This window comes from Canis lupus, chromosome 18, assembly GCF_003254725.2.
Source record: "Canis lupus dingo isolate Sandy chromosome 18, ASM325472v2, whole genome shotgun sequence".
Taxonomy (NCBI): Eukaryota; Metazoa; Chordata; class Mammalia; order Carnivora; family Canidae; genus Canis; species Canis lupus.
The window spans coordinates 31,978,023-32,004,402 of record NC_064260.1 but is presented as its reverse complement, the minus strand read 5'-3'; the positions used below and the strand labels follow the sequence as shown (position 1 = coordinate 32,004,402).

The 26,380-nt window shown below is 49.3% G+C and overlaps 1 protein-coding gene across 3 annotated transcripts in view; it reads left to right on the top strand.

Annotated features, from left to right (window-relative positions):
- Positions 1 to 26,380, top strand: part of LDLRAD3 (low density lipoprotein receptor class A domain containing 3) — a 232,808-nt gene that overhangs the window by 55,366 nt on the left and 151,062 nt on the right. For 2 of the 3 annotated variants that reach the window (XM_025452484.3, XM_049096369.1), the window contains one exon: positions 17,406 to 17,552. In XM_025452484.3, coding sequence (XP_025308269.1) covers positions 17,406 to 17,552 — 147 coding nt within the window. Of the gene's footprint in view, positions 1 to 17,405; positions 17,553 to 25,226; positions 25,429 to 26,380 lie in introns of those variants that run through there. The other variant, XM_049096370.1, reaches the window with a different exon arrangement.

Here is a 26,380-nt window from a genome sequence, read left to right as displayed (position 1 = left end):
GGCCATGGAAAGGTGGCTCACAAGCTCTCTTGTGGAGTGTGTCCGTGTTCTGAAACGGATTAGAAGGGGAAAAAGCCTTTGGGTGATTTCCCAGAATAACTCATTAAGAAACAGCCATGCACAGGTTTCTCCGAACGATTCCCTATTCAGTTATTTATTCATTAATTTTTTTAGTTTGGGCCACGTTTGGGGCTTTTGGTTTCATAATTATGTAAAAGGGCTCTCACCCAACTTCTGTTAAGTTTCGGGGAATGCTTCATCTTTTTTGTATGTTGTAAACTGGTGACTGGGAGGACTTTTTTCCTTTCGGCTCTTGCTTCTTAAAGGTTAAAGAAGCCAACAACTGTGCGTGTGAGTGATTTGCTAATGAACCGTGCTCTACAATCCCTACGCCGGATCATCTTGGTCACTCTTCTAAGTTCTTCAGGCATATGTGCTGTGGAGATATTTTAAGGAATTCATTTCAGAGAAAAGGTGCCAATAAAAACATACTCATATTTTTAATAGAGCTTTCAGGGCCTTCCCTCAGCTTGTATGTTCTAGGACCTTGCAGATATAAATGCAAATACAGATGCCTATGTATTATCACGTACATCTCTAGAGTTCAACAAAAATGGCTTATGTTACATATATTGTTTTGCAACTTGCTTCTCCCTTCTGATTCTGTTGTGGATGTTCTTCCTAAAGGCTGTGGTGTTCCAGCACGGATATGCCAAATCATGTTTACCCATCTCCCTCTTGGTCAATATTTAGGTTCTTTTGCATTTTGAGCTTTTACAAGTAGGTATATACCGAGAGGGGGAATAAAAAAAACCCGTGTGTTCCGTGTGCATTTATATATTCCTAAGCATGGATTCCTAGAGTTGGAATCCAGAGGTAAGCCCCATAAATAGTGCTGGGTACTGCCAAGTGGCCTCAAGAGGGTGGACCAGTTTATACTCTCACCAGTAGGACAAGAGTGCCAGTTTCCTCACATCCATGCCAGCTCTTGGTATTACCCATTTTTTTTGGACTTTTTGCCTATCAGATTGTTTTTAAAAATGGCATATCCACTTGCATTTGTTTAACTGCCATTGAGGCTGTGCACTCTCCTTTTGCTTATGCGTCGTCTTTACGTTCTGCGACATACTCGGTCATTTTCTTTCCTTATTTCTCTTTGCAGTTTTCTTCCTGATTTTTAAGAAGTTCGTTGCAATTAGGGACATGGAGGATTGCTTTAAAAGATCGAGGAAGAAAATCATCTTGATTGGCATTCCTGGCTAACAGGCCCACAAAAGATCAGTAGTTGGTCTTCTTTTTGGCACTGGTTAAAGGCTTTGGTTTTCTGTTTTGTTTTTATTTAATTAGGTGAAATTTTTCCTCCTGGCTGGAAAGTCCCTGCTGTCTGTAAATGCATTATCATTTGTGCAGCATGGGGTGAATCGTGATGTGCAGAGAAAAGTGAGTGGTGCCAGGCAGGGGTTGGCGCCTGTCGGAGCTGATTATCGCCAACATTCTGTGAGGAGCTGGATCCCTTGCCTCATTTCTCTTGAAAAACTATGGTCTCTCATGTCTTTAGCATCGAGGCACATGATTGACAAAAGAAGGGACAAGGAGAGTCTCTCAAGCTGTGTTGGCAGTTCTGGTTCATTATGTGTCTTTATTCTGCTGGCATTTTCTAGATCAGGGCTGCTTCTTAAACTCTTGGCTTCTTAAACTCCTCGCAGGTTCATGTTGGAGCCAGTATTCTTTGCTTCATGTCCAGAGCCTGGGGATGGTCACCACCTTCATATTGGTAAACAGACTGGACTTTTTGTGCAGAGGATGTCTGGGCTTCCAGGAATGGGAGTTGCTAGGGACCTGGGTTTTAGGGCTCCCATGACCATTGATGACAGACGCAGACCCTCGACCAAACCCCTGTAGGCCCCTTCATTCCACCAGGCCACCCTCACTTCTTCTGCTAGCAGATGGCTTGCTTTGGTGCCTTTTCTGGAGCAGAGTCCCAGCCCAAAATGCCACGGTCTTTGGTGCAGCTGTCACTACTCCCTGGATACAGAAACAAACAAAGGCCAAGTATAGGGTGCTGATGGTTTGGGATTTACCCTGGGGAGAGGGGAAATCAGCCTTGGTGTGGGTGGAGGCCTAAGGCTTGACTGAGGCCACCTCCAACCCACTATGGAACACTAACAGAGGGCTGACTCTTACGGGTATTTTCAGCTACTTGATGCACCTGAATCTGGTTCTGCTTCCCACCCTTAACACGTGTCCATTCATCATTTCTTGTGAGCTGGCTCTGAGAGGATGGGTCATCTCAGAATGTTGGATTTGTGTCATGGGAAGCCCCCCCCCATGATCTTGCTGACAGCCCATATCACGTAGAAGTTCCTCGTGCCGAAGAGTTCTGGAGGCAGGCTCTTACCTGCTCAGGTTCTGGCCGAAAAGTGTCGGGCTACCTTTGAATATTTTATATTCATTCATGAAGAATGATTGGCTTAAGCTGAAGCTAATCCAGGTGTGAAGATTGCTTTGTAGAATCTCCCAGGGTCCATGGACCTCTCAGGAGAGAGAATAATAATATAAATAAAAAATATTTTTGGTTCTTCCCCTCCACTCTCATATTTTTTCAAATAAATGACTTTAGATCAAATTATTATCTGAGCATGAAGAAATATATTTTTGTCCCATAAATCTTCGGCTGCATACAAATGTGGACTGTCCACAGGGTTGAGGAATAATCCTGACTTGCAGGAATCATCCACAAGATGCTTGGTGAAATGACTTCCATAATATTTTAATTAATTAATTAATTAATTAATTAATTAATTTTTAAAAGATTTTATTTATTTATTCATGAGAGACACACACAGAAAGAAAGGCAGAGACACAGGCAGAGGGAGAAGCAGGCTTCACACAGGGAGCCCGACATGGGACTTGATCCCGGGTCTCCAGGATCACGCCCTGGACCAGAGGCAACACCAAACCACTGAGCCACCCGAGCTGCCTACTTCTATAATATTTTAGCACAAAGAAGCAACCATCCACATTTCCATCCACCCACACTGTTTATTCCTCTTTCCCTTCTTCCCTTCCTGCCTCCAGCTAGCCATCCCAACAAACATTCTGTCTTTGGCTCTGGGCTGCATTAGGACATATTCCCATCTCTGGTGTAGAAGTTGCTCATGGTGGGGAAGTCAGGCCCACAAAACCATGCGGCGCTGTGATAAGTGAAGAGAGAGAGGTTTGCATAGGTTATGTTGGGAGGTCTGTTGGGAGCTTGGAAAGTAACCAGGAGAGATAGACTGGCCAAGACACACAGGCCTCCTGTGTTGACCCCAGGACCTTGGGTCTTAACCCTTAATGGGATGGGAGCCAAGAGAAGATTGGAGGCAGTGAGTGACATGGTCAGGGTTGCTCTACTGTTGGTGAAAGATACCTTTTAGGAGTCAAGACTGGAGCCAGGAAAGCCAGGGAGGGAACCATTAATGCCAAACAGGCAAGAGAGTAGGATTTGAACTGGGGGGTTTGTGAGTGGCAGAGATGATGAGGAAGGATGGGCGTGGGAAATATTTAATACCGGTTGATGGATGTGGCTGGGGGTAAGGGTGAAAGGTGGTTGGTGGTTCTCCCAACTAAAATGCCAGTGATGCAGGAAGAGTGGGTTTAGAAGAAACATCAAGAGTTGTTTTGGACGTGTTGAGGTGGTGCCAGGGATGGACTCATCTTGAGCAGTAGGGGATGGACATGTGCAGCTGTGGGCAGATGACGGAGTTGCAGGGGAGCGTTCTGGGCTGGAGGCTGAACCTAATGGCACATGAGCAGCTTTTTCCAGGGACCACATGTCTAGCTCGCAAGCAGATGGGAGGCAGAGCCCCCGAAGACCCTCGAGGGATGCATGGAGAGAGAGGAGTCTCGTGGGTGACTGAGGGGGAATGGTCAGAAGGCCAGGTGTGTGGGGGAAGCCAAGGAAATGAATTTCAGGGGGAGGGAGCCATCCCGCTGGTCCACTGTGGCAGAGTGAATAAGGTATAGATTGAATCCAGAGTAGCCTGTGGCTCAAGCAATTAGGAGGCCATTGATGACTTTGTGAGGACCGATTTCAAGGAAGTCAAGGAGGTGTGAGACCCAGCTGGATGCCAGGGGATTGAAGATGGTGCAGACCATAGGTGATGAACCTGTTGAAAGGCTAATTGTGGTCTTGGATTCTTCAGGCCTTGGACTTCCTCCCAACGTCTCGGTGCTGAGCTATCCCTGTTTGCAGAGCGCCAGTCATAGCCTCAGCCGGAGTCCTCCCTGTGGGGCACACTCGATTTATTGATTATCATTTTTTATTTTCATTTTATTTTTTAAAAGATTTTATTTATTTATTCATGAGAGACACAGAGAGAGAGAATGAGAGAGAAGCAGAGACACAGGCAGAGGGAGAAGCAGGCTCCATGCAGGGAGCCGACATGGGACTCGATCTCGGGTCTCCAGGATCATGCCCTGGGCAGAAGGCGGGTGCCAAACTGCTGAGCCACCCAGGGATCCCCCTGATTATCATTTTTTAATGAGCAGCTTTCTTCCAATCTCTCTTGCCTGATGGGATTCTATTGTGTATGGTTTGAGGTGGGTCCCTTTACACTTGAGATGACCCTTCCTCTAATTATTAATCCTGTAACTACTCTAGAATGGTATGTCCTGTGTCAAATGGCATATTATGTGCCTGCGTTCTGTTTAGCCTTTATATAATAATAATTCTATAATAGTGAATAATCATACCTTTAACAAGTGAACTCTGGCTCATCTTACGGCCTCCTTCTGTATGCTGTCTTATTATAAAATGTGTGAGAATCCCAGAAGCTTCCACTGACTTCTTCATTATTTTAAGTTTTCTGATGTGAGGAGAACAGCCCAGGACTGTGATATGTTCGGCTCCGTGCCTGTGCGACCCTGCTGCCAGCTGGACAGGACAGCCCCTGGGTTGCCCAAGGAGCTTGTCAGGGTTGCATTTGGTCCGCCTCCGTTTTATAGATGAGGAGACTGAGGCCCAAGAGGCTTAAGCCGTCTCCCTGGGCCGGGAAGGAGTGGAATTAGAAATCAGAGTTTGTGAGCTCCCGGGCGGACCTGAGTGAGACAAGCTCTACAATCCCTCCTTAATCTTCAGTTCGATTTCTTTTCTGGACCGTCGTCATAAGCTGCCCTCCGCAACCTGGGAAACCCAAACAGGTTAGGTTAGGCCGCACGGTGTCAGCCCTTTGATTTACCAAATCCGACAAGGCTCTCGCGAAGGTCAAGTGCTCAGCTCTGAAAGCCGCGCCGTTGGGACGTGCGTGCAGAAGCAGGGGCGCCGCAGTAAATCCTGCTTTAACCCTGGCACTGGCGAGATGTGCAAACATCATTTGCTCAAGAAGTCGGCTAATTCCTCGTGATGGAGGGAGGGGGCCCGCGTGAGCAGATTGTCGAAGCCGGCCGGACCGGTTTAATGGATTAAGCTGCTTAAGAAAATTTGAGAAGACGCACCAGTTAATACGCACTCCGCCCTTGCACGGTGGGGGCAGCCTGGCGTTTTGGGTTTCATTGGCAGAGTTCCTCCCTCGATCGGAAGTGATCAGCCCGACAGCCGTTCATCTGCTGAGCTGTGATGGGCGATGGTGGATAATCGGAGGGAACCAGAGAGGCCCTTGGGTCCCCTGGGAACGGGAGGCAGGCCTGACTCCGGGCGCCCTGGAGGTGACTTCCTCCAGCGGCACAGGCGGGTGGGACCGGCGGTGTCTGAGCAGAGGCAAGAACAGGGTCCCCCGGAGGCTGGGCACCCAGATTCCCTGGCCGGCTCCAGTGCTGCCTTGGGATGGTCTGGCTGATCTCTGGGTCCCAAGTCCCTCTGTATTTAAAAAGGAGGAACTACCTGCAGTACCTGCCTCGCAGGGCCGTCTCAGCTCCGTAGTGGAGGAGCTCTATGTAAATCCCAGGTGTTATTTTTAAATGCCGAGGATTGTATCTAGGACAGGCAGATGGTGAGTGTTTGCCTGCCGTGGGGCCTGGGTATGTGGCCACCGAAGCAGGAATAGCAAGTGGAGAGTTAGAAAGGATCTCCGATGTCCTCTGTTCCTTTTTTTACACTTGGGGAAACTGAGGCCGTATGGGATCCCCGGGTGGCTCAGCGGTTTAGCACCGCCTTCAGCCCAGGTTGTGATCCTGGGGTCCTGGGATCGAGTCCCCCATCGGGCTCCCTGCATGGAGCCTGCTTCTCCCTCTGCCTGTGTCTCTGCCTCTCTTTCTCTCTCTGTGTCTCTCATAAATAAATTAAAAAAAAAAAAAAACTTAAAAAAAAAAAAAAAAGAAAAGAAATCGAGGCCATGGAGCAGCTCCTCCAGGTCCTGCTGGTGAATCCCACGTACCTGTATCAAAACCCCGTTGTTCGGAGGGATCGAGTCATGTGTGTGGTTTGGCGGCTGTTAAGGATCCCTAGGGATGACCCAAGAAGGGCTGCTCATTCCCTAGGAATTATCAGACTGAGCCTGTTGTGTGTTAGACAATACACAGTCACGGCCACGTTGCGAGTTCCTTAACTGTGTCCTTAGAACCCAGGGTCTGTCCCCAAAGTCTGTTTGTTCTGTGCCTAAGTGACACGCGCTCTTAGGTAGCCAGCCGCACTTGGCCAGGCTGTGCCCTTTCTGGGGAGGCAGGTGGGGAAGAGGGACCTGTCGTCCGGGTACCAGCTCGGTGGGGAGAGTGAGGGAGAATGCATGGAGGGAGGGGACTAGTGATACGTACCAGTCCTGTTTATTGAACCCCAAGCATCTGCCAATTACTCTGTTGTATTTAATTTATCCCTTTTATCTATTTTGTTAAAATATTTTATTTATTTATTCATGAGAGACACACAGAGAGAGGCAGGGACACAGGCAGAGGGAGGAGAAGCAGGGTCCCTGCAGGGAGCCTGATGTGGGACTCGATCCCAGGACCTGGAGACCACGCCCAGAGCTGAAGGCAGCTGCTCAACTGCTGAGCCACCCAGCGTCCCTCCCTTTATCTATTATATGTGTAGGTATTATATCTGTCTCTCCCTCAGCAGCCCTGCCCAGGAGGCGGGATTACCCCCGTTTTGCAAGCGGAGAATTTGAGCTCAGAGAGGGTAGCTCCCTGGTCTGAAGTCACACAGCTCTAGAGAATCCGGCATCTGGCCGCCTGGGTGTGCCAAGTCAGAGCCGCCCCCCTCCTTGCTTGGCCTCCTGCAGCCCCTCGTGGAGGGCTGAGGGGGCAGTTGGCGTGGGCTATTCTGAGAAAGACAGCTTTACTGTGGCTTTTCCCACCCTGATGTCTCAGGGAGTTAGTATTTAAAAAATATCTGACCTTCTGGCTGGGCCTTGCTATTTTTATTTTTGGAATGTCACGGCTTAATGAGTTGGGTGGGTAAATCTATCTTATGAGACGTGTTTATTTTTTTCCTCCACAATTTGCTGCTCCTCTGCAACTGTTGCTGCCTTTCAGAAAATGAAAAGAGCTCATAATAGACCAAATTTCCCAGATGGATGTCCTTGCATTTGCTCTTTTTTTCCCCACTGTGAACACTTGCCCCCTTTTATCTCTCATCCTTTTATAGTTGATGGGGTTTTTGAAGCTAGGATATCAGTGGTAAATGGTTCCATATGTCTTTCAAAGATTTTCCTCAAATATTAGCATATTTTTTGTTCTTTGTAATAAATTTTATTAATGAAACATTTTTTGAAGGATGGAGAAAAGTACCAAGAATAACACAAAACCTGGGCCTTTCACCCGGCTCCACTGAATTCTAATACCCTGTCATGCTTGCTTCAGATTGTTTTAAAGAAAGAAAGCTTACATTTGAAGTTCATTGTGTCCCCTCTGATCCCATTTGCCAGAGGGTAACCACTCTCCTGAATTTGCTATTTTTTTCCTATACATTTAAAAAAAAAAAAATATATATATATATGAATTTTTTTTAAGAGAGGGAAGGCATGCCCTCACATGAAGTGGGGGAAGGGCAGGGGAGAGAAGGAGAGAGAATCTCAAGCAGGGTCTCTGCTGAGCACAGGAGCCCGACACGGGGCTCGGTCCCATGACCCTGAGATCATGATGGGAGCCAAAATCGAGAGTCAGGTGCTCCACCGACTTTCCCATCTGTATCTACCCATTAAAGTCTTACAGGTTTCAAACTTGATCTCATTGATCTTCTCCAACTGGCTTTCCCCTCACAGAGCAGTAGGTTTCTGAGGTTTACCCATGTGGGTTCCTGCCACCCCAGTTCGTTACATAAAAGCCCGGGGTTACTAGTATTCCCTGGTGTGACTGTTTCCCCAGTTTTCTCCCATTCTCCTTTTGTTTTTTAAAGATTTTATTTATTTATTCATGACACACACACACACACACACACACACACACACACACAGAGGCAGAGACACAGGCAGAGGGAGAAGCAGGCTCCATGCAGGGAGCCTGATACGGGACTCGATCCCGGGACTCGATCCCGGGACTCCAGGATCGCGCTCTGGGCCAAAGGCAGGCGCCAAACCGCTGAGCCACCCAGGGATTCCCCCCCCCCGCCCCCCGCCGTTTTCCTTTTGATGAATGTTCAGTTTGTCGTGCAATTTTATGTCGTGGTGGTACCCACAGCGAAGGTTCTCTGGCTGCTGTCTCTTGTGCGTTTCCCCCCGGCCTGGGGTGTGCGTGGAGAGAGGGCTGGCGGGTCCAAGGGTCGGAGCATCTTCTGCATCACTGGAGGTTGCCAGCTTGCTCTCCTGAGTGACTCTTCCACGTGCAGCGCAGGTTCCTGCACTCGCAGCTCAAAGGTGTCAGACTTGAGTTTTTTTTGCAAGTCTGATGGGCGTGAAAGAGGACTTTATGGTTCCGTTCGTTATTTCTTGATTACAAGTGAGCTTGAGTATATCTCGAGTGGCTATTTGAGTTTTCTCATCAGTGGAAGTACCTGTTGGTACGCTCTGTCCGGTTTTCTAGTGGGTGGCTTGTGTTTTCCCTTAGAGTCTTATAGGAAAATCATAGGTAGATAGTGATCTTTGTGGGTCATAAATGTGGCAGCCTTCCAGCCAGTGGTTTTACCTTTTAAATGTGTTTGTGGAAATAATAGTGAAAGGGAATATAAGAGAAGGGAGAAGAAATGTGTGGGAAATATTAGAAAGGGAGACAGAACGTAAAGACTGCTAACTCTGGGAAACGAACTAGGGGTGGTAGAAGGGGAGGAGGGCGGGGGGTGGGAGTGAATGGGTGACGGGCACTGGGGGTTATTCTGTATGTTAGTAAATTGAACACCAATAAAAAATAAATTAAAAAAAAAAAGAAAAAAAAATAAATAAATGTGTTTGTGGGATTCTTTGTTGACCAGGAGTTGGACACTTTAGCGTGGTTGTATTTATCAGCCTTTATGATCTGTGTGTTGTGAGTCTTACTTCAGAAATCCTATCTTATCTCGAGCTCATAAAAATACTGTTTTCGACCTAAGCGAAGCTCATTTTGCTTTTCCAGCCTGATTCCTTGGTTTGGTTTGACATTTTTCGCACTTCCCTTGCCTGGGCATCTCTCTGCAGAGCTAAACGTGGGGCCAGAGCAGGATCCTTCTTCTGGACTCTGTGACTCTTTCTGAGAGCTGCTTAAGTGCAGGGTTGATTGGCCCTCTCATAAGCCCGGCTTATCTGCAAGCCTGATAAAATTGGCCAGAAAGCTGTCCCCCGTCTCGTCCTTCACTGTAGCTTCCCTGGCTGACTTGCACTTCCTGCTGCTGCTGCTGCTGCTGCTGCTGATTGAAGCTAAAAAGGCAGAAGACTTTCTCAGTCAGGGCCTGACTCCCTGGGCCTGACATGCAGCCGGCCCTTGGCCAGGACGCCCGTGTGCGTCAGGGTTCATCTGGTGGTCTTTCACTTGTGCACCTTTCCTCCTGCAGGCCCACGAGTGGTCTGCAGAGACCCAGTCTCATTTCTCCATTGTAGTTTGGAAATACAGATGGGTTCAAGTAGGGTTTAAAGTCAGAACTTGAGAGTGTCAGATTTGGAAGGGTCTGGATGCATCATGCCTGCTTTGCTGCACACCTGGGGGTGCAGAGAGGCGGGGGGAGCAGGCTAGCCATGGTCCGAGCCTTCCTGGTTGTGGGGAGCAGCACGGGGCTCATTTCAGAGTGTGGTGAGGACATGGGACACAGAGGAAGTGTCTTTGGATGGGGCCCTTAGGGTCCTTTTCTTATTTTGAATAGACATATCGTCTTCTGGCCCAGGAGTCTGCTAACTGTGGCCCACAGGTCAGAGCCAGCCTGTTGCAGTCCCGGAGCTAAGAATGGTTTTAACATTTTTCAACTATGAAAAAAAAATCAAACATAGTGGATTTTGATGAGAGGGAACACTCATCAGGAACGAGGTGACCTGCCCCCCCCCACCCCAAATTCGGCTCTTCTCATTAGTAGCTCTTGTACTATGGAAAATTGCTCTCAGTTATTACCACTTTTTGAATTTCACTAATATAAATTTTGTGGAATAGTTTTCCCTCTCCTTTTCTGTAAGTACCTGTATGTCTTTAATTAGGCCTCCTGTCCCGCACAGCCTGGCCTGCAGAGTTTACAGCCCCCTGTGCTAGCTGTGTGGCTTTGGGCAGGTTGCTTCTTCGGTCTCTCTGGGTCCTTATCTGCCGATTTCGTAGGGCTGTTGTAAAGCAATAGGAAGAACTTACGTCATACTGCTCCACGCATTGAGAGCTGCAGTAGATGTTAGATCTTCCCTAGGGAAAAGTCAGTAATAATCGGTTTCTTACGGGCCGGGCCGCTTAGGGGAGCAGAGGAGGGCTAGGGGGCAGGGGGTGCAGGGGGTCCATGCCCACCTCTGAGGGTCAGCATCACGAGGAACACCACCCCCTAGCATTGCCATCCAGCCCCAGCGAGCTGTGGATGGTGGACCTTGCAGGGGCTGCGTCCTGAAGGCTCTGCAAATCCCCACGACGTTCACGCCGTTCCTACATAATTTTCCTCATGAAATGCAATGAAGCATAACTAAAAAATGTAAGTAACAGCTTCAGACCCTTAATGAGGCTATAAATACGGGACAAAAATAATTTATAAAGCTATTTCCTGGTGAGGAGCTGTCTTTTTCCCAGACCTCTTCACTCTCTCTTTGCTTGCCCCATCGATACTGGCCATTAGCTCTCTTTGCTAACTCATTTTAGGAAGGAAACAAAGCATTTATCACCTCGTGGTGGTTGCTGTTTTTTGCATTTCATGCGAAAAGCAAACAAGAAACCTGTGTCAAGTGCAGATGCCGGGCAGACAGCTAGGCTCACTCACTGCTCTCTCCCTCCATCCGTCACTTGTCCCTGCGGCGAAGTTTCACCCGGCCTTCCTTCAGTGTCCGTGCAAATAGGATGCATTGTACGTGTAAATGTGGAATCCGTGTCAGTGTGAGATCTGCAAGGTGCTGCAGTCCTGGGCTCAACCCGGAAGGTATTTTATACCTTCTCACCAGTTGCCCGGGGCTTGTATCTTCCTTGAGCAGATGGGTAAACAGAGTTTGGGGCTTCTGGAATGTTCTCAGGGGCAGAGCCGTGTGCAGTGCTAGACAGAGCCAGAGACCCGGCTGTGCACAGGCACTTGGAACCAGAGACTCAGACACCTCCCTGTGGCTGCTCCCTGTTGCTGGGAGCCAGAACCTTCCCCGTGGCAAAGCTCTGGGCTGTGCTTGGGACAGATGTCTCTGGGTCCCTCTGACGCTGATGCCACCACGTGGAGCAGTGTGGAGTCCAGGGGACCTTCGGGGATTTTCCAGGCGTGTTTACCAACAAATCATCGCAGGCCAGTCGCTTGGTGCTTTGCGTGTCACAAGCGCATGGAATGGACGTGTGTGTCGACGAAGGGAGCCACACCAGATGGTGGCTTCCAGTGGCCTCGTAGCATTATGTCTGTTGGCACCAGGCAGTGGGAAGAGGTGTGTTCATTGTCCGGGAGTGGGGGTGGGGGGGCTTTAGGGAAGCTCTGTTTGCGAGCTGAAAAACAGAAAACAAAGTTGTCTGTACGTGTGTGTCGTGTGTCTTGCCACACTGTTTCTTGAGCCTAAAGCCCGGATTGCCAGGAGCTGGAAGGATCAAGACAAAAGCAACCGGACAGAAACGGGAAAGCAGAGCCTGTCGATGGTTTGCAGATGATCAGCTGGGGACCGCATCGTGACGAGGAGGGTCCCGGGGAGAAGACCTCTCCCATTGCTCTGCTGGAAAAGTCAGCATCACTACCGGCGCACGTTCCAGAAGGAGAGTTTGGGTGATGCAGCAGCTGACTTTTTGCGGTTCCTCCAGTCTCGGCCCCCTCATCAGATACAGATTTGTGGGTGCCAGAAGTTTTGGAAGAAGCTGCTGCAGCAGGCTGTTTGCCTTTGCCCGTTGGGGGAGAACTCGGAATTTTTTTTTTTTTTTTGTTCATTCTTGGTGCAGATGGTGTAGTTATTTTAAGTAAGTGATGTGCTGCAGTGAAAATGGGCAACTCTTTCATTTTTCAGCTTAATGAAAAAAAGAAAAGGGAGAAGGAGAAACCCCAGCTAGCCAACTTCGTGCTAATGCTTGTCTTTTTTGGATTCTAAATGTGTCCCACGACACTGAGATGGGATAAATATTTCAGCCACTAGAAAGTCCTAATGTCGGGCTGAAAAGATTTCTTACCTCTTTTGAAGCAGATGGGGTAGTAATTTACGTGCACCTGTCCAGACACCCCCATGTCCCTTATTTTTAACTATGTATGTACAGGTCCCCACTCCCTTTCTTGGGGATGAGGCAGGGAGTGGATGGAACTTTGCAAGGAAGAGTATGAGGGATGGGAATAAATCATAGCTGAATGCTTGGCTTTCCTCTAAGAGCACCCACAAACATCTCCTGGGGACCCACCGGGTGCCTGGTGCCAGGGATGCGCTGAGTGAAACGGTGCCCCTCTACCTTCGGGAACGTGCAGCCCGGTGGGGAGGGAGTACAGACGCAGCAGTGAGCACAGATGGGATAAAGGACAACACAGGACACTGTCAGAGTGAAAAGCCAGGGGGACCCACTTTAGATGGGGTGTCCATGCAGAGGCCCCAACTGTAAGTGATATGAAGCCGAGGGCTGAAGGACGAGCGAGAAGATGAGCCAGATGCATGAGTTTGCTTCCACCGCCCGGATGAAGCACCGCAGCCTGGCTGGCTCAAACCACAGAGATTTGTTTCCTCGCAGGTCTGGAGGCTGTAAGTCTGAGCTCAAGGTTGGGGTAGGGCTGGTTTCTCCTGAGGCTTCTCTCCTTGGCTTGCAGATAGATGGCCATCTTCTCCGTGTCCTCCTGTGGTCTCTCTGGGCATGTATCTATCCTCTTTTTTTTTTTTTTTATGATTTTATTTATTCAAGAGGGACACAGAGAGAGAGAGAGAGAGAGAGGCAGAGACACAGGCAGAGAGAGAAGCAGGCTCCCTGCAGGGAGCCCGATGTGGGACTCGATCCCGGGACCTGGGATCATGCCCTGGGCTGAAGGCAGGCGCTAAACTGCTGAGCGACCCAGGGGCCCCTGTGTCTATCCTTTTCTTATAAGCAGGCCAGTCATATGGGGTCAGGGCCTGTCCCAAGGACCTCACTTTATATCAGTCACCTCTTTAAAGACCCTGTCTCTGAATACAATCCCATTCTGAGGTACTAGGGGACTAACTGGCACTTGAACCTATTGAATGGGGGGTGAGGGGACACAGTTCATCCTCTACCGCCAGGTGAAAGGTGGATGGAAGAATCGGAGTCAGCAGGTAGCAATGCCTGGAGTCCTCAGTGCAGAGAGGACGCTGATGTTGAGGAAATGACGTGGCAGTGGTAGGTGGGGCAGGTCATGACCGGCCTTATAAACCATGGCACAGGTTTTAGGCTTGTTAGGGAAGGTACCGAGACACCATCGGTGGCATTTCAAGACCTCAATGTGCTCGCAGGAGAAAGAACTGGGGGGCATGAGAAGAGAAAGTGGGAGGGTTGGTTTTCTCAGACTTTCTCAAGGATTTCTTGGCCTCAGCCCTATAGACATTTCGGGCCAGCTGATTCTTTGTAGTGAGGGGCAGCTGTGTGCATTGCAGATGGGCAGCAGTCCTGGCCTCGGTTCACTAGACGCCACAACCAAACGTCTCCGGACACCTCCACGTGTCCCCCGGGGGGTGGTGGGGGCAAATTGTCCCCTGTTGAGAACCACTGGTCTAAAGGGGACAGGAAGTCATGGCGGGTCGCACAGGGCCGTGCCAGTTTAATAAAGCACTTGGGATGGGTTTGAGGAAGATTTTTGAGTTCAGAGCCAACAGGATTTAGCTTCTCGGCCTTGGTTCCTCCTCGTGCTTTGGAGTTTGGTGATACGGTCGCCGCCCTGAAGGCCCCGGCGCGGGGCCCCGGGCACGTGTTGCTCAGAAGCTCGCAAAGGGCGTAGCTGTGCGTGGGCCTTCCCCGCCCGGGGACCCCAGTCCTGCCGTCGAAGCCCCCCAAGCCCGCGTATCATGGCCTGACCCGGGTGTCCGCTCCACGGCCTTGCGTTTGTCAAGGCCGCGTCCCGCGCCGGCCTGGTGGTGACTCTCAGAACAAGCACCTTGGCACCTAATCTGGCCAGTTTTCTGCCCCCGGAAATCTGGGTATCAGCGGGACTCTGCAGGTGCAGTGATCCTCCGGGGGACCTGCCTCCCCGGAGCCAGCTCTCCGGGCCAGCGCAGGGAGTTTCCAAAGCACACGGACCAGCAGCTGCATTCCGGAGCCCCGGCGAGCTCCCGGCAGCTTGCAGCTGAAGCCGGGGGTCGTTAGGAAGCAGGGGGATGGTGCGCGTTCTGGGGTGTGCATTCCGTGTCTGGCCCGCACCCCGCACCCGGCCGGCCTCCTGGGCTCCCCTCCTGTGATTCCCCTTCTTCCGAGATTGCTCTCGCCTGAAGGTGGTGAACTGGTCTCACGCTTTTCCCAGGGCTAGTGGTGGTTCTTTGGAGTCTTTTTTTTTTAAATGCTTTCCATCTTATTTATGTATTTATGTATTTATGTATTTTATGTATTTATTTATTTATAGAGACAGAGACAGAGACAGAGAGAGAGAGAGAGAGAGAGAGAGAGAGAGAGAGGCAGAGGGAGAAGCAGGCTCCATACAGGGAGCCCAACATGGGACTCGATCCCGGGTCTCTGGGGTCACGCCCTGGACTGAAGGCAGCGCCAAACCACTGAGCCACCCGGGCTGCCCTGTTTTTTGGGGTCTTGAGAGGGAATCTGATCCTGAGTGTGGCCCCAGTGGACGGAGCACCGCGGGGGAGTAGGGGGAAATAGTGGCACGGTCTGCCTGCAGCCCCTCGCAATCAGAGCTGTGGGGTTTGTGTTCCATACCCGCCAGTGCTCTGTGCTGAGCCGTCCTGGGCTCTTTCTTCGGGCCCGAGGGGCCCTCTGTTTCATCTCTGTGTCTGTCACCCTCCACTGCAAATGTCACCTTTTTCTTGGAACCTTTCCTTAATGCCTGGAATTTTTACTTTATCCTAAGGACATTGGGGAGCCATCCAATAGCTTTTTTTTTTTTTTTTAGATTTTATTTATTTATTCATGAGAGGCACAGAGAGAGGCAGAGACACAGGCAGAGGGAGAAGCAGGTTCCCTGCGGGGAGCCCGACGTGGGACCCAATCGCGGGTCTCCAGGATCAGGCCCTGGGCTGAAGGCAGGCGCCAAACTGCTCAGCCACCTAAGCGTCCCCATTCAGTAGCTTTTTAAAGTGAGAAAGTGTCATGATGGATTTTCTCTTTGGCAAGGGCCTGCTGGCCGTGGGGGGAGGCAGGGAGGCCAAGCTGGGAGACTGACCGGGGCAGCGTGCTGGTACGGGATGGTGGTCGCTCGGGCTGGAGGCAAGCCTGGTGGCACTGAGGTTGACGTGCAGGGCTCGGGGATTGGCCCTCCATAGGGGGTGATGGAGTGAGGAGGGGTCAGGGAGGTGTTTCGGGTTCCCTTGTGGATAGTTGGGGCAGAGTGAGGCCCTCTCCTCATGTATAGCTGCTGTTCTAGAATCTTCAGTGAACTACAAAAACTCATTTTCAGTAGAGAGACCTGCACGTACATTATTAATTGAGTGCAGGGGGCGGGGCAGCGGGGGTGGCTACGAGGAATGTCCACAGCTGACGTACTGCTTGCCTGTGACTGTGTCCATTCCCATCTGTTGATGCTTACTTGTTCCGGTTATAAAATATTTTTTGGTATCGCCTCGGTGGTACTCCAGCCACACAACAGAGGCAGGGCTCGTCTCTGCTTGGAGAAGTAGGGGAGCAGTTCATAGAGTAACAAGTTGCATGAGAAAGGGTACCTAGGGGTTTATTAGTGGGAGACTCACAGGTCGAAGGGCATTCCAGGTAAACACAAGAAGCCAAGTAAAGGCTAGTGGCATGGTACAGAGGTCACATCGGGGGGTCTGGAATGAGATGCTTCTCTTTGGTGACGATCCTGGGCCCTGCCCTGCTCCTAGCTCTCGGGCAGATGTGGGCACCCCCTCTTTCTCTGCGCCTGTACCTTCCCAGCCTGAAGGGGGGAGCCCCAGCTTTCCACTCTGCATGGTGAGGACCTGCGCAGGTGTCTGGTCATGAAAATTCAGTAAATGCTTATTGGAGATTCAGGAGGAACCCGTGGAGGTCCCGGTCTTTTTCTTTCCTTTTCCCCTAAGACAACTCTGCCTCCAGGTGTTTCTTTGTCTCCTGGCCGTTGACCACACTGGCTCACACTGATGAGATTCATCAGATTTTGACTCCCTTGAAAATCTGCCCCGGGGTCCATTGGTGGATGAATTCAGCACCCCTGCCCACATGCCCTGGCCTTCCCTGTTTGCTTTCCAGCCTGACACTTGGCCCATCTTGGCAGGGCCTTGGCGTTTGGTGACTGTGCTCAGTGGTGTAGATTTAAACCTTGGGGCTTGGCTCTAAACTTCCAGGAACTCTGGGCAAATCGTTCAGTGACCTGGGTGCTCCCCACCCTCTCTCGCTGTGGGGGCTAGAAGGCCTGAGTTCAAGTATTCGGTGGTTGTAGGGCCCCGGAGTCTGAGGCCTGAAAGGAACCCTCAGTTCCTGCTCTTGGAGGCAGGTGGGAGCCCAGTGCTCACTCCTATCCTGGAACCTTCATGTTGAGCCACTGTTGAAGGCCTGGAAAGAATGTTTGAGTTTTACGACCGAGCTTTCCGACAGAGAAAGAAGGAAGTCAGTGAGCACCTGTTGTGTGCTGAGCACCTGCTACAGGCTTCCCCATATTTTTCCATCTCTAGTTCTCTTCGAGTCTCTGGGGTGGTGTGGGGTGGATTATCAGTCCATTTTGCAGATGTGGAAACTGAGGGCCAGGGAAGTCAGATTGCCTATGGGATGTCTTGCACATGTGACCCGTGTCGAACCAGAGCCCATGCAGTGGTGCGGGCGCGGCTCCTTGCCGTGTCTGCCTGTCTGATCCCCTCGTCCCCTCTCTCCCGCAGAGAGCCAGCTGCTCCCTGGGAACAACTTCACCAACGAGTGCAACATTCCAGGCAACTTCATGTGCGGCAACGGGCGGTGCATCCCCGGCGCCTGGCAGTGTGATGGGCTGCCCGACTGCTTCGACAAGAGTGATGAGAAGGAGTGCCGTGAGTGGCTGGCCCTTTGCCGGGGTGGGGGCGCGGGAGGTCCTGGGGACGAGGGCCTGCTCTGGCTCAGACCCTGCGCGCTCCGCGTGCCGCGAGCTGGTGGGTTCGCAGTCTGGCCCGCAGTCCTGGCCCGTCCACTCCGCAGCTGTGGCCGGGGCAGCACGGTCGGTGCGGAGCTTGGAGTCCTGGTGGGGACGGAGCCTCAGCTGTGGGAGAACAGAGGCCCCCTCCACCCGCACTTCCCAGCCCCACCCTGGGGCACTGTCTTTGCTTTTGCTTTATATATGCGGACTCTGAGACTCCCAGAGGTGATGCAGCCTCCGTGGCTCCCGTCCAGTGAGGAGCAGATCTGGATTTGCACTCAGGGCTGCCTGACCCCAAGGCCCAGGCTGGGAACTGTCTTTCACATCTTGTACATTGTGAAATGTTCTTAATCATGAAATAAGTTGTAGCTTCCTGCCAAGTATCCCGCACGTAGCTGGTAGTGAGGAGATTGTAATTTGCTTGCACCTGCCCTTTTGTCTGCTGAGATGGCCTGGGCACCCCCTTCGCATGGGCACCACCAGGAGCTGCGTTTTTTCTTATCGTCCCCACCCCACCTCCTCCTTCAGCCTCTTTCCTATTCTCTGCCCCCAAAATATGCATGAGATTTGAGTCTGTGGCGATCTATAAGAAAAGCAGCAGCGGATGTGAGTGAGGGCATCCGGGGTGGTGGGTGACCACGCTCCCTGCCCCGTAGAGTGAGGTGCTGCAGGGTGAGCTCGGCCACAGCACCCTGGCAGACGGGAAGCGCACCTGAGGCGTGCTGGGCCCTGGGTTCCCCAGGGGGTCAACTGCCCGGGGACCGCACAGCTGGACACTGGTTCTTGGCTCGTCCATGAGCTTCGGGCACCAGGCCACAGGGCCTCACTGACAGGAGAACTGTGTGTTCTGGCTCCGAATCTGCTCTCTTTCTGGAAGCCAGCTGAGGAAATGGCTGAGGAGATGATAATTTGAACTTTAACGTTGCTGGGACGGGGATTTGAGGCCCAGTCTATTGACGCACGGGAAGGGGAACTGGGTTGGAGCCCACCTCTTGAGCCAGCCACCCCTCCCTCCCTCATGATGTGCTCCCTTGGGCCTGCTGCCTGCCCAGAGACCGGCCCCTCGACTGGCCCTGGGGTCCGATAGCGCTGCTTGCCTGGCCCTGCTCTTCAGGGAACGTTTGGGAGGGGAGTGGATTAGGAAATCTGTTTTTTTTTTTTTTTGGTGGGGAATATTCATTTTGTTTATTGCATGTGACTTTTTTTTTTTTATATAACAGACCAGTATACATAATGCATTTTTATTTTTGCAGAATTTTTTAAAAAAGTATTAATGTCTATTTCAGCTTTCTCTGTGTCTAGGTCTTCAAAATTGATAGAAACATAATGTATACAGTGAGATCGTGCATGAACTCTGTAATTTGTCCAGTTTTGAGTGTCATTAAACAATTCACAAATATATAGAATGTTCATTTTTGGAATACAGTGTGTATATATGAACTGTAGTAAATGCAGATTTTCTTTAGCTAAGCCGGGAGTATTCAGCCCAGGGTCAGTGTATGAAAGCATACGGGGTTTGGACATGAGATGTAAGTTTTATTCTCAGCTTTGTCAATAGCAGCTGTGTGATGTTAGGATATTCTGTGACATTCTATGTCTTGTATCACGTCTAATTCCATGATTTCAGAATTTATGCACAAATTGGAAAAGGTGATGGAAAGAGAATATTAAAAAAAAAAAAAAAAAAGATGATTTAGGCAGCTGCCTGGCACTGTTTGGTTTGGTTTGGAACAGGCTTGCGTTGGATGTTCTCTGTCTCTTTTCCTCATTTCCTACCCTGAACCCCCAAGCATATTAAAGGCTTGATTGGCATTTATTTAGTGTTTTGATCAAAACATAATTTAAAAACCCGTACACACAAACACACACATTAAAGAACCCCTCTTCTGTTGCCTTTCTCTTTTTTTCTTTTTGTCTTTAAATCATTGAGAACAGAACATTAAAAAGTTTAGGTAAGAGAGGGAAGGGAAAAGAGGTCATTTTTCTAAAACAAATTCTACTTGCATTTTGGAATTTCTTCCGTATTTCTTCCCAGTCTGGGGGTTGAGAGTATGAGCACTGGGGACAGAGTGTCCCCCATCCCAGCCCTCCCTCCCACCTGTCTGCCCTGATCACATGCTGCTGCTCAATCGCTGCTGCTCAATCAGAGGGAAATTAGTAGGATGTCCTAGGCTTGAGCCCCGGGAGGATTGAACGAGAAATACTAGGCCCTGGTCAGCCTTGTTGTGGAGGTTAAATGCATGTGGAACACATGGCACGGTGTCTGGGTATCCTAAACATCAGCGGTTACCCGTCAGTCTGTACAAACTGTTTTATACAGGTGTCGTCATGGTGGTGTGTCACGGAGTCACCTGCTTTTTTCGACTTGACATTAGAGGCCCTTTGCCACATGACCATTTTTATTTAATTTTTTAATTTAATTTTTTTAAAAGATTATACTTATTTATTCATGAGAGGCACACAAAGAGAGGCAGAGAGACACGGGCAGAGGGAGAAGCAGGCTCCCTGCAGGGACTCCAGGATCACGCCCTGGGCCGAAGGCAGATGCTCTGCCACTGAGCCAACCAGGGGCCCCGTCACATGACCACATTTAGCCTTCAGGATTGTTGTTTGGTGAGGTTGCCTACTGTCCTATCATGTTGGTGTGGGGTACCCTAACCGTTGCCCTGTGGTGGGGTGTTTGCTTGGGGTCAGTGAAGGAACTTCCCCATACCCAGGGAGCAGTTGACACGATGGTTTCAGCCAGAGCCAGGCTGGACTGGGCTGAGGTCTTCAGGGTGCCAACCGCACCGTCTTTTCCAGGGCACTTTGAGAGCAGCTGCCGTAGAACTCAGGCCTCCTCTCTGTCCTTCCTTTGATTCTTTGGTTCTGGGATTCTTTGGACCAATGTGGTCCTTACGGGGAGGAGAGCGAAGGTGACTAATGTCCTCTCTGCAAGAGAGATGATTGCCTCAAGGATCCCAAGAAATGACTTCGGCCTTTGGAGGATAGTAGACTTAAGAAAGGGGAATTCTTGTGCTTTCCAAAGGGTGAGAGAAGAGGCCGGAGAGCTGTGTCGTGTTGGGATGGGATGAGTTAGAAGCTGTTCTGTCTTCATAGCAGAGGAAGGATTTTCATTATTTTTATCATAAACATAATAAAAATCACATACTGTAAATATTAGGGGAACAGGAAGGGACCTTAGCAGCATAGCACCTAAAGTCTGAACGTCTGAACTCTAACGGAACCACTGTTAGAATCTTAGAAGCTTTTTTTTTTTTTTTAAATTTTATTTATTTATTCATGAGAGACAGAGAGAGGCAGACACACAAGCAGAGGGAGAAGCAGGCTCCCTGCAGGGAGCCTGGTATGGGACTCGATTCCAGGACCCCAGGATCACGCTCTGAGCCAAAGGTGGACGCTCAGCTGCTGAGCTACCCAGGTGTCCAGCATCTTAGAAGCTTTTATTCAGGGTTTTTCCCAGCTGTGATCACTGTAGGTATACAATTTTCTATTTTGATTTTTTTCCCCAGTAACATTTTGATCTTTTAACATTTTATTTATTTATTCATGAGAGACACAGAGAGGGAGGCAGAGACACAGGCAGAGGGAGAAGCAGGCTCCGTGCTGGGAGCCCGATGCGGGACTCGATCCTGGAACCCTGGGATCATGACCTGAGCTGAAGGCAGACGCCCAACCTCTAGGCCTCCCAGGCGTCCCTCCTTTTAATATTTTAATGTATTTTCTTTCATATTTCTCCATCAGTTTTAATGCTTAGGAAAACAGTCCATTCACATGATATAATATAGTTTATTTACTCATAATTTGGCGTTTATGTTGTTTCCAGTTTTCCAGGGTTAGAAATAGTGTTCAATGTTGTGAACATGAGGGTGGACATGACTTTTCCCCTGTTTTGAGAGATTTTCTTAGACTGGGTTCTCAGAAGTGAAATTACTGGGTCAGAGGACAGGAGCCTGTTATAGTTCTTGAAACCAATGCTCACTTATTTTGCTAACGGTTCATACCCTGTGCTCCCTCACGGGCAACGTGTGAGAATTCTGGTTTTATTTTAGTCTTGGCAGCATTGGTTAATATCTTAAAAAATATTTTTTTTGGCTAATTTAATAGAAAAGTTACATATTTTAATTTTTATTTTTTTATTGTCTAAGAAGTTTAAATGTTTTCCCGTAGCGCTATTTACAAGTCATACTTCTGATTTTTGTGAAATTATCTATTAATGGACTAGAATAAATTCCCACTCAGATTGAGTCATTAAATATTCCACCTTGTGAATCTGGAGAACCTCCTCCTTAGAGTTTTTTTATTTATTTATTTTTTATTTTTTATTTTTTTTCTCCTTAGAGTTTTGAAAGAAGAGGCTCATTTTGGGATAGTTTGAGTGAGTTTCTGCTTTTGGTTGATAGGATGTCCTAAATGATCATTTTGTCCAAATAACTTTTTTTTTTTTAAGGATTTTATTTATTTATTTGTTCATGAGAGACAGAGAGAGAGAGAGAGAGAGGCAGAGACACAGGCAGATGGAGAAGCAGGCTCCACCCAGGGAGACTGATGTGGGACTCCATCCCAGGACCCCAGGATTATGACCTGAACCAAGGACAGATGCTCAACCACTGAGCCACCCAGGTGCCCCAGGAATAGAGATGTTTTAGAAAAATATGGAAGCCCCATGAATGCAGAGATAATTTGAGAGCTTCCTCTGGGTTGCCCTGGCCCAGGCATATTACGCTGTATTAACTCATTGGACTGTCACAAGCCTTATGAGGGAAGGGACTGTTGTTACTTCCAGATGAGGAACCTGAACCCAGAGAGATTACCAGAGCTGGCCTGTTGCCCTAGAGAATGAATGCCCAGCACCTTCCTCCACCAGAGACCACAGGCTTTCTCTACCTGCTTCTGTGTTACTGTGCTGAATCGGATTCTCCTGTATGTTACCACTACTAACCTGCTTTTTTTAAAAAAACCCTGAGAAACATCAATAATGTTCTTCTATGTAGATGATTTCTGAGGCGGCCGTTAGTGCCATGAGTCTCTGCAAGAAGAGACTGTGTGTACTGTAATTACTGCCACACGCTGTAATAATAAAGCAGCCGTCCAACTTTCCAGAACTCACACGTGGCCTGGAATCATGAGCCTTGGGATCTCCTTCCAGCTTGGTGTTGGATTGTAGCTGCCATCTCTCTGTGTCCTGACCACATGGGGGAGAGGTCTTGGAGGTTTGAGTTCCGTGTCACAAGCTGGTCGTCGTCTTTGAAAAATGAGATGGATCGATGTCTTTGATCAGGCGTGTATAGACTTTCCAACCTTAGGTCCTGTGTGTGTACCCGCCTGTGCGTGCACGTGAAGGTGGGGGTGAAGAGGAGATGGGGATGCATTCAAGCATCTTGTCAAGTGATAAGATTTTAATGGATTTCCAGGTTCAGAGACTGGAAAGTGCAAAACTGGAACTTGAATTTTATTTGCTTTTACTATTTCCAACCATTTCTTGAATGCGACTTTTCACCACTCTGGTGTGATGGCGGAAACCCATGAGAGGCTTCAGAGGGCAAGTTTGGAATAAGGAACACCCGAGAAATACGAAGGTGGAGGAAAGTAGCAGGGGACATGGAAACGCTTCCTTTTTATCATCCTTCTCCTCTTCTGCCTGTAGGTGGTGCCGCATGTAATGTTTTCTTGTAAGGTTTGTGCTCTCGGGCAAGCAGAGATGAGGGCACAAAACTGGAGTGTGAGATTTTTCTTTTTTTAAATTTTATTTAAACTCAGTTTGCCAACATATAGTGTAATGCCCACTGCTCATCTCATCATGTGCCCTCCTTAAGGCCCGTCACCCAGTTACCCCTCCCCCACCCACCTCTCCTTCTACAATCCTTTATGTGTTTCCCAGAGTTAGGAGTCTCTCATGGTTTGTCTCCCTCTCTGACTTTTCCCCACTCAGTTTCTCCCCCTTCTCTTATGGTCCCTTTCACTATTTCTTACATTCCACCCGATGATAATTGTCTTTCTTTGATCGAGTTATTTCATGCAGCGTAAGACCCTCCGGTTCCATCTGCATCGAAGTAAGTGATGGGTATTCATCCTTTCTGATGGCTGAGTAATATTCCATTTTATATACATAAACCACATCTTCTTTATCCATTCATCTGTCAAAGGACATCGTGGCTCCTTCCACAGTTTGGCTACTGTGGACATTGAGTGTGAGATATTATCCGTATCAAATAGCAGAGAGAGAAGATGGCTATTTAAAGCCAAGGAGAGGTGTCTGGGACAAACCTTTGCTCGCAGCCCTCAGAAGGAGCCAACCACCTGCTGACCGTTTGATTTTATTTTCTTTCTTTCTTCTTCTTTTTTTTTTTTTAAAGATTTTATTTATTCATGAGAGACAGAGAGAGAGAGAGAGAGGCAGAGACACAGGCAGAGGGAGAAGCAGGCTCCGTGCAGGGAGCCCGATTTGGGACTCCATCCTGGGTCTCCAGGGGCCGAAGGCAGTGCTAAACTGTGAGCCACTGGGGCTGCCCATGACCATTTGATTTTAGACTTCTGGGCTTTGGGATTGTTGAGACAGTACATTTCTATTTTGGATGCCACCAAGTTGTGGCCCTTTGTTATCACAGCTCTAGCAAACTAATCCAGATATCTACCCATCTCCCTTTTGTTTTTAAGAAATTGTTACATGGTGCACCTGGGTGGCTCAGTTGGTTGAGCGTCTGACTTAGGCTTAGGTTGTGGTCTCGGGATCCTGGGATCCAGCCCAGTGGGAAGTCTGTCTGTTCTTCTCCCTCTGCCCCTCCCCCTGCTCGAGCTCCTGCGCTCTCTCTTGAATGAATAAATAAAATCGTTATATGGTGAGTGACAGCAGCCCCACTGCTGTGTGACAGGGTGACGTTCACAAGCAGCCTGCTCTTTTTCTTAAAGAATTTGAAAGGAAGAATCATACTGTTGTGGGTTGAATTGCATCCCCCAGAAAGATACATCGAACTCCCAAGCCCCAGGACCTCAGAATGTGACCTTATTTGGAATTGGGATCATTGAGGATGAGGTCATATTGGAGTAGGGGTGTCCTTATAAGAAGACAGTGTGAAGACATGAGGACAAGAGGCCAGGTGACAACAGAAGCAGAGATAGGGTGATGGAGCTGCGAGCCAAGGAATGTCAGGCACTGAACAGCCGCCACCAGAAGCTGAAGAGAGGCAGGAAAAAAGTCCACCCAGAGTCTCGGAGGGAACATGGCCCTGCTGACACCTCGATGGCCAACTTCTTTGCAGAAATCTGAGAGAATACTTTTCTGTTGCTTAGAGCCACTCAGTTTTTTATTTTTATTTTTATTTATTTTTTTTATAAATTTATTTTTTATTGGTGTTCAATTTGCCAACATATAGAATAACACCCAGTCCTCATCCCATCAAGTGCCCCTCAGTTTACAGTACTTTGTTGTGGCAGCTCCGGGAGCTAGTTCACTTACTTCCCAGGGACAGTTAAAGCGATGGGAGCCGTAGTGGGCTCTTCATCATCCCCCTCCCGCCGTGCGCCGAGCCCCTCCAAGAGGCCTGCCCTCCATTGTTGAGCTCATGTGATTGAGATGTCCTTTTTCCTCCAGATCTGGGATCTGGCAAGCCATGGTTAAGGGCTGGATTTCAAAAGCCTTCTGAGGACGTCGACCTTCACAGAACAAAACTGGAACTCACGAGAGTCTAGAGAATATCGTTGCAGTGCAACACGACATCGGTCAACACTTGAGAGTGAAAACGCGCTGTCCTTCACGGCAGTCCCCATGTGGGAGAAATCCAAGTCCCGTGTGTGTACGATACCTCTTTTCTCAGTCTTTTTGTTTGTTCATGTACTTGTTTTAAAATGTTGTAGGTAATCCCGGACGTGCCCCCCACTTCACTGATTGGGTTTCATCTCAAATGTGAGGCCATACATCCCGCAGTTGGGAACAGGAGGCCTTGGGCCAGCCTCCACTTAGGACCCCTGAGGTCCTGGGCAGCATCTTACCGACTGTCCCTATTTCCTCATCTGTAAAGGGGGGAAAATAATGCTCCCGGTGCCAGGGGTGATATTGAAAACATCTAATAGCGCCACATCCAGGCCATAAGCCAGTAAGAAATGAGCTGACCTTGAACAGTAGGCACTGTTTGCTGGTACAACAAGGGTGAAGATCAGCTCTGCTGACCACAGGCCGTTGTTGTCTTAAATGAGCCAATGTATGCGAGGCTTGGAGCTGGGTGCCTGGCACGGGTGATGCACTCTGTAATTGCCAACTCAATAAGCACCAATGCCGCTCTTGCTAAAATCCAAGTCCATTGTGACATTCTGGGCCGTGTGATGCTGGATATTACCGGCCCAGCCCACCCCCTGCCCACCTCTTCTAGAACCTTGAAGAACCTGAGCCGTAGCAACACCTTCTTTTGCTGGGTCAATATCTTCTTTTCACTTTAGAGAGTCTTGAACACACACACTCGTGAGCTCCTAAGAAATTCTCTTTAGCTCAGAGCTCCAGGGAGCCACGCGCACACCACAGCTGGTGCAAAAGGGAGGGAAACAAATATCCGAGGGTCTGAGATGAGCCTGGCAGGCTCTGGGGGACGCAGGGAGGGAAGTTTAGAGGTAGCTGTCCTGCATTCAGTTGGGGACCTCTGGATAATGGACCTGCCGTTGGCCCCCGCCTGCAGAGTGGCCGTGTCAGCTGGCTCCCAGCTCCGCTGCAGCCCCGCACAATTAGGCACCTAAGTGGATTTTGATGATGGCATT